General features: G+C 47.6%; 1 protein-coding gene across 2 annotated transcripts in view; it reads left to right on the plus strand.

Annotated features, from left to right (window-relative positions):
* lamb2l (laminin, beta 2-like) overlaps positions 1-13,521 on the plus strand; it is a 154,871-nt gene that overhangs the window by 71,165 nt on the left and 70,185 nt on the right. For both annotated transcript variants that reach the window (XM_084461799.1, XM_084461800.1), the window contains exons 8-9: positions 9,160-9,362; positions 10,744-10,864. In XM_084461799.1, coding sequence (XP_084317925.1) covers positions 9,160-9,362; positions 10,744-10,864 — 324 coding nt within the window. The remainder of the gene's footprint in view (positions 1-9,159; positions 9,363-10,743; positions 10,865-13,521) is intronic.

Below are 13,521 nucleotides of genomic sequence, written 5' to 3' on the forward strand. Positions count from 1 at the left end.
GATCACTAAAGAGTAGTAAAGGGAAAATTCATGTTTAGCCCTGTTTTAAGGTTACTTATGATCATATACAATGGTTCAGATCAAAACGTTGACAAAACTAGCACTTTTGAGAAAGTCTGATAATTGCTCTACCACCGTTTTGGTCATACAATGGCTGTGGGTGGGCACCTTGACAAATCATTCAAACATGTTTAACTCTCAATTTCAAAGACAAGAAACTCACAGGTGTTAGTTGGCGTTCTGACATATAATTCGCCATAAAGTAAGATTCTAGTTCATCTGGAAAGGCTTTTTAAAATATTAAGTCTATTACTTAACTATTTAGTCGCAGCACATACGTGTGTAAACTTCCGCAAACTAGATAGCCTAGCAACATAAATAATAACAATAGCTACCATAAGTAGTTCCGCTTCCTGAATCCCCTCTGCGGATTGATCTACACATCTACAACGGTAGCGTCAATACAAGTCAATGGATTTCATAAAATGATCAATAAAACCCTACAGGATTCATACTTTGCAGCGAATTTGATGTTAGAACACCAACGGACACCAATTACCCCCTCGGTGAGCTTCTTGTCTTTGAAATCGAGTTTAACATGTTTTTGAATTATTTTTCAAGGTGCCCACCCACATCCATTGTATGACCTAAACGGTGGTAGAGCAATTATAAACTTTCTCAAAAGTGATAGTTTTGTCAACGTGTTGATCTGAACCATTGTATATGATCATAAGTAACCTTAAAACAGGGCTAAACATTAATTTTCCCTTTACTACTCCTTTAATCATCCACCCGCCACCCACCCAATGTAATTATCTTCTAAAATTTAGAGACCCGCACCCAACCCGCCAAACATGAAGTTATTGTATTTACATTTAAATACATTTATGTCCAGCTGTTCGTGCTCATTCGCTTTTCATATACAGTAGGCACATTTTCTTGACTTAAACAATTGAAAGATTATAGGCTCGCTTTCGCAGGATCTCGGTTGATGAAGTGGTCGAGGGTATTTGCGTGAGCTGCTGGCAGGTCTCGCGCTTTCTCGCAGTTGTTAGAATATACACATCTCGACCTCTCTAGCGCCACCAACGTGTTAAAGTTGGAGGCGCATTTATGCATGCAGCTTTACTTCAGCAAGTCCAATTTTCAAACTTCAGGTGTCCTTCAATTCCTTGGCTCAAGCTGGATTTAACGCTTTCTATGACGTCATCTTGGATTCTCCGCTATTTTGAATGATGTGCAAAACCCTTAAAATGTATCTCCTCCTAGGAATTTCAACCAATCTGCATGAAACTTGGTATACACATTCGCTAGACCAATGTCCACAAAAGTTGTACAGGGATTTTTGATTATCCATTGCGTTCGTTCATGACTGCCAATCAAAATTGGCAGAAAAGCTGCAAAACAGGAACTGGGGTCATATCTCAGTAATGTTTTAATCTATCAAAACCACATTTAGCACACTCATCCGGGACATACCCATGACATCTGTCACCAAGCCTCATGTTGACATCTCGTGCACTCTAGCGCCACCAGCGTGTCAAAGTTGGAGTTGTGTTTATGCCTGTAACTTTTGAACTGTATGTCCAATCTTCAAAATTATGGTAGCAATGGATTCCCTGGCTCATGCAAAACACCCTGGTTTCATTATTACTTCATTTTTTTGATTGCAGAATGCAAGGAACACTTTTGGTCTTCTGCACAATTTCACCAGTTTTAGAGTGGTGACAAGGCGCATTTTGGAAAAAGTCACATTTTCTAAACTGCCATCCCTCTTCCAATTCTCACAGCTCATACACATATTATATATCAAAACGTTCACACGACTCTTGGGATTAATAAAATCAAAAAAGCTAAGCTCTGCAATGTATTTTTTCACTGTGTGACAGTTCGAACGACTCCCCCCCCTCCATTGAAAACAATGGAGCCACGCTCTAGAAAATGACAGAATTAGTGTTGAGTTTCTAACTCGTCACCTCTCCTTCACTTCTGAAGACCGAATTACATATTATACATGGAAATGTTTGCGCGATTGTCTGGATCCTGAAGAAGTAAATAGTTGAGCTATGCTATGTATACTTTTCGCAGTGTGCCAATTTAAACGACGATACCCCCCCTCTCACTCTACCGAGAGGAAGCGAAAGCTGACATGCCTTGTGCACTAGGGCGAGTCGCTTTCGCAAGATCCGTCGCACAGCAGGTAGAGCGTCGGCCTCGCAACCAGCAGGTCCAGAGATCGAATCTCGTTCAACCACGTCAGATTTTCCTCCAATCTGAATGACTTGTGGTAGGCCTACACATAATCTGCAGCCATTTTAAACTGAAGCAGTGCACATTGTTTGCCAGATTAACACGTGTAATTGGGGGCCAAGCAGCGAAGCTGCGAAGGCCTCCATTGTTCTTGTACCTTTTCTTCTTCTTCTTATTGGGAGCGAAGCTGCGCAGGCCACCATTGTTCTTGTACCTTTTCTTATTATTATTGGGGGCCAAGCAGCGAAGCTGCACAGGCCGCCATTGTTCTTGTACCTTTTCTTATTATTGGGGGCCAAGCAGCGAAGCTGCGCAGGCCACCATTGTTCTTGTACCTTTTCTTATTATTCATCTTCCTCTGGCATTGGAGTCTATGGCAGCCCATAGAACCGTATGGTAAAAAGTTGTGAAAATTGGCACACTTAGTCATCACAGTCCCCTGAGTCTTTTCACCAAGACCCATGTACACAGCTTGAACTCATTAGCGCCACCAACATGTCAAAGTTGGAGGTGCATTTGTGCACACAACTTTTGACCTGTAAGCCAGATTTTCAAAAACGAGGTACCGTTGATTCTTTGGCTCAAGCCGAGTGCAACGCACCCCATGACATAATTTTCCGCCGATTGGATTTCCCGCCATTTTGGATTTTGTTAAAAACACTTAAAATGTATCTCCTCCTAGGAATTTCAACCAATCTGCACAAAGCTCGGTATACACATTCTCTAGATCAATTTCCACAAAAGTCTTAAAAGGATTTTAGATTCTCGAAAGCGTTCGCCCGCTACAGCCAATCAAATTTAGCGTCCAAGCCGCCAAACAGGATATGGGGTCATATCTCAGCAAATTGTTAATGTATCAAAGCCACATTTGGGACACTCATCGTGGACAGTCCCATTAACCTTGTCAGCAAGTCGCATCGCGACAGCTCGAATCCTCTAGCGCCACCACCATGTCAAAGTTGGAAGTGCGTTTATGCCAGTCACTTTTGAACTGTATGTCCAATCTCCAAAATTATGGTAGCAATGGATTCCCTGGCTCATGCTGAGTTCGAAACACCCCATGGTTTCATTATTACTTCATTTGTTTGATTGCAGAATGAAAGGTACACTTTTTGTCTTCTGCACAATTTCACCAGTTTCAGAGCATTTTGGAAAAAGTCACACATTTTCTAAACTGCCATCCTTCTTCTAATTCTCACAGCTCATACACATTTTATATATCAAAACGTTCACACGACTCTTGGGATTCATAAAATCTAAAAAGCTAAGCTCTTTGATGTATATTTTTCACTCTGTGTCTGGTTCGAATAATGACTCCCCCCCCTCCATTGAAATCAATGGAGCCACGCTCTAGAAAATCTCTCTTCGCTCTAGAATCTCTAACTGTTTCTAACTCTTCATCTCTCCTACACTTCTGAAGACCGAAGGACATATTATACATGGAATTGTTCGCGTGATTGTCTGGATTCTGAAGAAGTAAATAGTTGAGCTATGCTATGTATACTTTTCGCTGTGTGCCAATTTAAACAACGACACCCCCCCTCTCACTCTACCGAGAGGAGGCAACCCTACCAGGTGACATTAATTAAGTGCTCAGGACTCACTCTACCAAGAGGAAGCAGAAGCTGACATTATCCACTCAAATCTGCAAAGCGCGTTTGTAAGATCCGTCGTGGCGTCGTGGCATAGCGGGTAGCGCGTCAGTCTCGCAAGCAGCGAGTTCAGGGTTTGATTCCCGTTCATCCAAAATGCATTCTAATAATTATTGTAATTATGCTGCTGTGGAAGTCAATGGCAGACAACAGAATCGTTGTCGGTCGCTGCTGCCAGTTAAAAGTTGTGAAATTTGGCTCACAGACCAGGGACTCTTGTGCCTATTGTTCAGAGTAAGTAATATGTGTGTATTACAAATGTTTGCCATGTGGGGGAGGCATTGAATATTTGAGTATCTTGTAGGCCTACTGGCACGCTTAGAATCACTGCAAATCTATTTACACAATAGCTCTGATGCTATGCAATGGCTCTTGCTGCATCTTACAGTACAGTACATCATATTCATGGGTTTTGTTGTAGAGACGATTATCCAGACAAGCACATACAGTAGAGACAATCACATAGACAAGCTCATACAGTAAAGACAATCACATAGACAATTGCATACAGTAGAGAAAATCAGACGGAAGCACATACAGTAGACAATCACAGACATACAGTACAGCAGAGAAACTTAACATACAATAGACACAATTACATGGACACAAGCACATACAGTACAGACAATCACATATAGTACAATAATGCGCTCCTCTTGTGTAAAATGCAGCAGACGGAACTTGGTTGCGTATTGTTTGTCATGTTCATGGCCGTGTACAAATAGTCAAAGTGGGTAAAGGAAATGCAGTGAGTGGGTGTAGACTTCTGTGGAGTAGGGGAAGGTTTTGAAGATTCAATGGAGTCTAGTTTGTCTGAATGGGAAGGTACAAGTGAAGAAGTGAAGAACACTGGCCAGACTCCTGTTTACCTTCATTGCTATCAGAAGGTAGGCCGTCTTTCGCTGGTGCAGCAAGAAATTCCACTCTAGGCTCCCATTTTGTAGTGTTCACTGACAACAACATTCTCGCAAACTTACGGGAGGTGAACCTGAGAAGCTTGGAGCAACAGTGGGCAGCCAGACTCTACAACTACCACTTCAACATCAAGTTCCAGCCTGACAAAACCAATGTTAATGCTGATGCCCTATCTCGTGTACCTGTGGATGGAGGAGAGGATGGTGAAGAGGAGGAGATCCTGGCCCTGAAGACTTTTCTCACCGGGGTGGAAAACCCATGCCCAGAAATGCTTAACTCTCCTGTCCAAGTTCACCGAGAAGAAGTGCAGCTGGGCCGAACCCCCTGGAGAATGGAAGGACGCCCAGCAAAAAGATGACATGATTCGCCACATGCTATTATCCTTGCAGACAGGGAAACCGCCCAGTGCAACAGAAAGGATCGCCCTGCAACGTGACACTCGGCAGATCCTCAAGGAGAGATAGAGGCTGACTCTGAGGGAGGGAGTCTTGCATCAGTGTGTGAGGGACCCCAACACCGCAAACTCCATCTTTCAGCTGGTCCTCCCTACAGCCTTGAAAGAGGTGTGGCAGAATTTCCACGAACGGGCTGGCCACACGGGTGTGGGAAAGACTTTAGCTCTCATCCGCTGCCCACGAGTGTTGAGTATTAGACCAGCCTACTTTTCTTGTTTTATTGAGCTGAATGATTCTCATAGTTTGCAGTGGTTGAGGTATGCAGTGGTTATAACGTTTGCTGTGTTTACCAAGTCTGCAGTGTAGTTGCAGTCCGACAAACATATCTCTAAAGCCTTCAAAACATCAGTCGTATTTGCTTCATCTTTTGCATGATCAGCTTGGCCCCCACAATGCTGCTTGCAGCTTTACTTCTTCTTCATCTTCCTCTGTCATTGGAGTCTATGGCAGCCCATAGAACCATATGGTAAAAAGTTGTGAAAATTGGCACACTAATTCATGACAGTCCCCTGAGTCAAATCACCAAGACCAATGTACACAGCTTGGACCCTCTAGCGCCACCAACATGTCAAAGTTGGAGGTGCGTTTGTGCACACAACTTTTGACCTGTAAACCCGATTTTCCAAAATGAGGTACCGTTGGATTCCTTGGCTCAAGCCGAGTTCAACGCACCCCATGACATCATTTTCCGCCATTTTGGATTTTGTGAAAAACACTTAAAATGTATCTCCTCCTAGGAATTTCAACCAATCTGCAGAAAACTTGGTATACACATTCTCTAGATGAATGTCCACAAAAGTTATCCAGAGATTTGCGATTCTCGAAAGCGTTCGCCCGCTACAGCCAATCAAATTTGGCGTCCAAGCCGCCAAACAGGATATGGGGTCATATCTCAGCAAATTGTATCAAAGCCACATTTGGGACACTCATTGGGGACAGTCCCATGAACCTTGTCAGCAAGTGTCATCGCGACAGCTCGAACCCTCAAGCGCCACCACCATGTCAAAGTTGGAAGTGCATTTAGGCACACAACTTTTGACCCGTGTGACCGATTTTCAAAAGTGAGGTACCGTTGGAATCCCTGGCTCATGCCGAGTTCATCGCACCCTATGATGTCATTTTCAACCAATTGGATTTCCCGCCGTTTTGTATTTTGTGGAAAACACTTAAAATGTATCTTCTCCTAAGGATTTTCACCAATCTACATGAAACTGGCTGTACACATTCTTTAGACCAATGTCCACAGAACTCTTAGAGGTATTTTCGATTGTCGAAGGTGTTCACTCGCTACAGCCAATCGAATTTGGCGTCCAAGCCGCCAAACAGGAAGTGTGGTCAAATCTCAGTAAGGTTTTGATGTATCATAACCACATTAGGCACACTCATCGGGGACGGTCCCGTGACCCCTGTCACCAAGTCTATGTCGACACCTCAAAGTCTCTAGCGCCACCAACCTGTCAAAGTTGGAAGTGCGTATATTCTGAACCGTACGCCCGATTTTCAAAACTGCGGTAGCGATTTGAATGCGGATATGACGTGTTTCGCTTGTTGTCTTTGATGCACTGGTCGCGCGTCCTGCTTGGCCCCCATATTGCTGCTTGCAGCTATATTTGGGGGCCAAGCAGCGCAGCTGCGTAGGCCACCATTAAGTTTCTACCTTTTCATATTATTATTCTTCTGCCATTGGAGTCTATGGCAGCCCATAGAAGCATATGGTAGAAAGTTATGAAAATTGGCACACTCATTCAGGACAGCCCCCTGAGTCTCCTCACCAAGACTCATGTCCACAGCTCGAACCCTCTAGCGCCACCAACGTGTCAAAGTTGGCAATGCTTTTATGCATGCAACTTTTGACCTGTAAGTCTGATTTTGAAAAACGAGGTACCTTTGGAATCCTTGGTTCAAGCCGAGTTCAACGCACCTCATGACGTCATTGTCTGCCATATTGGATTTCCCGCCATTTTGTACTTTGTGTAAAACACTTAAAATGTATCTCCTCCTAGGTTTTTTAACCAATCTGCACAAAACGTAGTATGCACAATCTATAGGCCGATGTCCACAAAAAACTTACATTACAGGGATTTCTGATTGTCCATTGCGTTCGCTCGTGACAGCCAATCAAAATTGGCAGAAAAGCTGCAAAACAGGAACTGGGGTCATATCTCAGTAATGTTTTAATCTATCAGAACCACATTTAGCACACTCATCCGGTACACACCCATGACATCTGTCACCAAGCCTCATGTTGACATCTCGTGCACTCTAGCGCCACCAGCGTGTCAAAGTTAGAGTTGCGTTCATGCCAGTAACTTTTTAACTGTATGTCCAATCTTCAAAATTATGGTAGCAATGGATTCCCTGGCTCATGCTGAGTTCAAAACACCCCATGGTTTCATTATTACTTCATTTGTTTGATCGCAGAATGAAAGGAACACTTTTTGTCTTTTGCACAATTTCACCAGTTTCAGAGTGGAGTCTAAACTGCCATCCCTCTTCTAATTCTCACAGCTCATACACATTTTATATATCTAAACGTTCACACGACTCTTGTGATTCATAAAATCAAAAAAGCTAAGCTCTCCGATGTATATTTTTCACTCTGTGACAGTTCGATTGATGATTCCCCCCCCTCCATTGAAATCAATGGAGCTACGTTCTAGAAAATCTCTCTTCGCTCTAGAATCTCTAACTGTTTCTAACTCTTCACCTCTCCTACACTTCTGAAGACCGAAGGACATATTATACATGGAAATGTTCGCGTGATTGTCTGGATTCTGAAGAAGTAAATAGTTGAGCTATGCTATGTATACTTTTCGCTGTGTGCCAATTTAAACAACGACACGCCCCCCCCTCTCACTCTACCGAGAGGAAGCAACCCTACCAGGTGACATTAATTAAGTGCTCAGGACTCACTCTACCAAGAGGAAGCAAAAGCTGACATTATCCACTCGAATCTGCGAATCGCTTTCGCAAGATCCGTCGTGGCACAGCCGGTAGCGTGTCAGTCTTGCAAGCAACGAGTTCAGGGTTCGATTCCCGTTAATCCAAAAGGCATTCTTATAATTATGCTGCCGTGGAAGTCAATGGCAGACTCCCCACCATGCCACTTTCCACACCACGGGCCCGACAACTCAGCCCCTGAGTGGGCTAGAGACACACGGTCTTCGCCGGTGGGTGCATAGAGATTGCCCGGAGGTCATCGCATTGCCCCCGACCAGCTATGACCTGAGGGGGCAGAGTCTCACCACCACGCCACTATCCACACCACGGGCCCCACAACTCAGCCCCTGAGTGGGCTAGAGACACACGGTGTTTACCGGTGCGGGCGGGTAGGTGGCCCGGAGAGGCGTACACTGTCCCCGAACAGCTGTGACCTGAGGGGGCGGAGTCTCGCCACCATGCCACTGTCCACGCCACGGACCCCACAATTCAGTCCCTGAGTCGGCTAGAGACGCACGGTCTTCGCCGGTGGGTGCATGGAGATTGCCCGGTCCGTAGTAGTACTAGCAGTAGCTGTTGCATACAGCTGCAGCAGCTAGCCCACCTCACATTTTCTCCAGGAAATGTACTTTCTAGTTATAGTAGTTATTAAATACGAATATAACTGACAAATCCACCCGCAATCCACCCGAAATTAATCACAATGTTGATTTTTATTGGCCCACCCACCCGCGGATGCGAATATCCGCGGATGTCGCGGATATATACGCAATATTCGCATCTCTAGTGTGTGTGTGATTGTGTGTGTGTGTTTGTGTCCGTTTGCTTTCTATAGGCCACCGTCATACCCCTCCATTCCTCCCTCTCTCTCTACCCTCTCTCCCTCCTCCCTCTCTTTCCCTCCTCTCTTATCTCCCCTCTCCTCTCCTTGTCTCTCTTCTCTCCAGAGCTGCTACGTATCACCAACCTGCGTATCAACTTCACCAAGCTGCACACGCTGGGAGACGACCTCCTGGACCGCCGCTCCACCGTGCTGCAGAAGTACTACTACGCGCTGTACGAGCTGGTGGTGCGCGGCAGCTGCTTCTGCTACGGACACGCCTCCGAGTGCGCCCCGGTGCCAGGGGTCGGCGCCCGCCACAGCAGCATGGTGGGTAGCTGGACAGGGGCATTGTGGGTAGTGGACAGGAGAATGGTGGGTAGCTGGGCAGGGGCATGGTAGGTAGTGGACAGGGGCATGGTGGGTAGCTGGGCAGGGGCATGGTGGGTAGTGGACAGGGGCATTGTGGGTAGCTGGACAGGGGCATGGTGGGTAGCTGGACAGGGGCATTGTGGGTAGTGGACAGGAGCATGGTGGGTAGCTGGGCAGGGGCATGGTGGGTAGTGGACAGGGGCATTGTGGGTAGCTGGACAGGGGCATGGTGGGTAGTGGACAGGGGCATGGTGGGTAGTGGACAGGAGCATTTTGGGTAGCTGGACAGGGGCATGGTGGGGAGCTGGACAGGGGCATGGTGGGTAGTTGACAGGGGCATTGTGGGTAGCTGGACAGGGGCATGGTGGGTAGCTGGACAGTGGCATGGTGGGTAGTGGACAGGGGCATTGTGGGTAGCTGGGCAGGGGCATGGTGGGTAGCTGGACAGGGGCATGGTGGGTAGTGGACAGGGGCATGGTGGGCAGTGGACAGGGGCATGGTGGGTAGCTGGACAGGGGCATTGTGGGTAGCTGGACAGGGGCATTGTGGGTAGCTGGACAGGGGCATTGTGGGTAGCTGGACAGGAGCATTGTGGGTAGCTGGGCAGGGCATTGTGGGTAGCTGGACAGGGGCATTGTGGGTAGCTGGACAGGGCATTGTGGGTAGCTGGACAGGGGCATTGTGGGTAGCTGGACAGGGCATTGTGGGTAGCTGGACAGGGCATTGTGGGAAGCTGGACAGTGTTATAGTGGGTAGCTGGACAGGGGCATTGTGGGTAGCTGGACAGGGGCATTGTGGGTAGCTGGACAGGGCATTGTGGGTAGCTGGACAGGGGCATTGTGGGTAGCTGGACAGGGGCATTGTGGGTAGCTGGACAGGAGCATTGTGGGTAGCTGGGCAGGGCATTGTGGGTAGCTGGACAGGGGCATTGTGGGTAGCTGGACAGGGGATTGTGGGTAGCTGGACAGGGCATTGTGGGTAGCTGGACAGGGGCATTGTGGGTAGCTGGACAGGGCATTGTGGGTAGCTGGACAGGGCATTGTGGGTAGCTGGACAGTGTTATAGTGGGTAGCTGGACAGGGGCGTTGTGGGTAGCTGGACAGGTCATTGTGGGTAGCTGGACAGGGCATTGTGGGTAGCTGGACAGGGCATTGTGGGTAGCTGGACAGGGCATTGTGGGTAGATGGACAGGGCATTGTGGGTAGCTGGACAGGGCATTGTTTGGTGACGGATTCAAATGCTTCAGGGAGTAGTAACATCCTGGTGTGTGTTGGTGTGTGTTTGTGTGTGTCGGTGTGTGTGTGTGTGGTGTGTGTTGGGGCCGCGTGGTGCTGGTCAGATCCATGGACGGTGTGTGTGCAAACACAACACGGAGGGGCTGAACTGTGAACACTGCAGAGACTTCCACAACGACCTGCCATGGCAACCGGCCGAGGCCAACAACCCACACACCTGCAGAGGTAGGAGAACACACACACGAACACACGCACACACGCACACGCGCACACGCGCACACGCGCACACACACACACACACACACACACACACACACACACACACACACACACAACTATATTTGGTTTAAAATTACAGGGACAGTGCACATTAATTGACATTTCTGTAAATGTGCCAGTGTTAGCCAGTGTGGCTAGTTTTCAACTGCATTCCCTGGGCAGATGTTCTTGCAACTCTGAAAAAGAATGGGGCATATTTAAAAAAAATACAACAAACATTCAGTGTACAAGACAACAAGACAATACATGGTAGACAGTCCCATACAACAATACGACATTCTAGACAGCAGCAGTGGCGGTTCTACGGGGTGGCAGATACCATCTCAGAAAAATGCCTTGCCACCCCAGTTGCCACCCTAACTGTAGGCAATGAATCTATTAATAATATATGTTTATGTTGATTATAAATGTTGGTGATATTTCTCCGCAGCTCGTGTAAACGTTTTAAGTTTTACCAGTTTAGAATTTACTTTGCCCCCCTCCTAAATAAAGAAAAAAATGGTTGCACCCGTGACCCGCCCACCTGACTGACCTGCCGAAACCACAACAATACTAGGCTAACGTAGCGTTACGTGGTGACTGGAGCGATCCTCACTACCACAGGATATTTACAGAGTGACAGTCAGGTAAGCAAGCTATAATTTGTTTGTTGTTGCTCTGTTTAGAATATTCAAACGTTCTGTCAAGTTTGACAATGTGAAATGTAAGTGCTCAACCACATGACTAAGACTAAACTTTTTGGTGTACATACTGAGGCAGGGGATAGCTTCACATCGTTTGCTAGCTATAGCACTAGTGAAATGAGACAACCGTTTCCCTCAGCATAAATGGTAGGCTGCTAAACGATTAGCTAGCACTAATGAATTGAGACAGTCCTCAGCGCGCGCTGTTGTCAATAAACATTACAAAAGGAATGGGAATGTAGGAGCTCACAGAAACAAGTTGCAACACAAAGTTGTGTAGCTAGCTAGTCAGTAGCACAGTACGTGTGTTACGTTAAGTGAGACAATATTGAGGCTGTCATAGTGAGATGGGGATAGGTTGAAAGGACGGTGTGTGTGCGTGCTGTTTAGAGAAAATCATGAAATCTACAACAGCAAAAGTTGACTGCTTATTGCCAAGCAAAACCCATAGCTTGCCATCTTAGCTCATAAATCGCGTACCCAGTACAATGTATGGCATGGCTTTAACCCCCTCGTTTCTTGAATACTGTAGGTCCAGCAGATGCAAAAATGAAAAGGAAGGAGAAAAGTGGTGGCATAGCCAGCTTTTTTCAACCCCAAAAAACAAAGACAGGAGAGGAGTCAGACAAAGGCGAAGAGCAGAGTAAGGGACAGGAGAACAGTCAAGGAAGAGAACAGCAGAACAGAAAAGCATGAGTAAGGGAGGAATGAACAATGAAGAAGAACTGAGTGATGACTGTGAAGAACAAAACACCAGAGACCGAGACAGAACCACTGAGAGAGAAGAAAGTGACTCAGAAAGAGGGGGAGAGCAGAACAGTGATGAAGAGAGGGACCATGATGGACAGTCCGACAGGAGCAGTGGCACTCAGATCCATACTAGAAGTCCAGCTGGACCTCATGGTACAGTATATTAGTTCACTGTTAACAGATTTCTATATAACATGGCTTTCATGTTCTCGGATATTGGCTAGTGTAGCCTGTGGTGTTGGGTTCTTACTGTAGCCTACATGTTCAGAATTGTGCATGGTTTAGGCTGATGTTGAAGTTAATGCAAGGAGCTTCACACTAGGCTGTGAGTGGGTGAATGTGATTTGAGTAGGACAGTTGTAAGTACTGATACAGTAGTAAATGAATTTCCCTAATTGCTTATTTTCTCATTTTAGAAGTATCGAAATATAAACTTGATGGACCGATGCTGTTAGGGTTTGGGACAGCACCGGGAGCCTCGGGTGGACGGCCTGGGAACTGGCCAGGGACAGAGCAGAACCCCTCCGGCAGACGGCCAGACGGCTGACCAGGGACAGAGCAGAACGTCCCAGGCAGGCGACCAGAGAACTGGCCAGGGGCAGCACAGGGGGTCACTGGTGGGCGGGCAGAGAACTGGCTAGAGGCAGAACAGGGCGACTCAGGCGGGCAACCAGAGAGCAAAACGGCAGGGCAGGGCAGGTCTGGAGGATGACCAGGAGGCCCGGCCGAACGGCGGAACCATTTGGGAAGCGGACCTGGCCTCCAGTGGCGATGGCAGGACGACCGAAGTACCCTGTAGCGCAGGCAGGATTGCTCAGGGGACCGACGGCGCAGGCAGGATCGCTCAGGGGACCGACGGCGCAGGCAGGATCGCTCAGGGGACCGCCGGCACTGGATAGACCGCTCAGGGGGCCGACGGCGCAGGAGAGACCGCTCAGGGGGCCGATGGCGCAGGAGAGGCCGCTCAAGGGCCGACGGCGCAGGAGAGACCGCTCAGGGGGCCGACGGCACAGACGGACCCACCAAGGCGGCTGGTGACGTAGACAGAACCCCCGAGGCCGGCGACACCGCTCAGGTGGTCGGCCATGAAGCAGGAGGGCAGGAAGAGCGGTGTCCGGGGTAACAGAGCTGGAAGATCGCCAGAGGACCAGCCCTGGGGCTGGGGTGGCC

Source organism: Borostomias antarcticus (assembly GCF_949987555.1).
Source record: "Borostomias antarcticus genome assembly, chromosome: 3".
NCBI lineage: Eukaryota > Metazoa > Chordata > Actinopteri > Stomiiformes > Stomiidae > Borostomias > Borostomias antarcticus.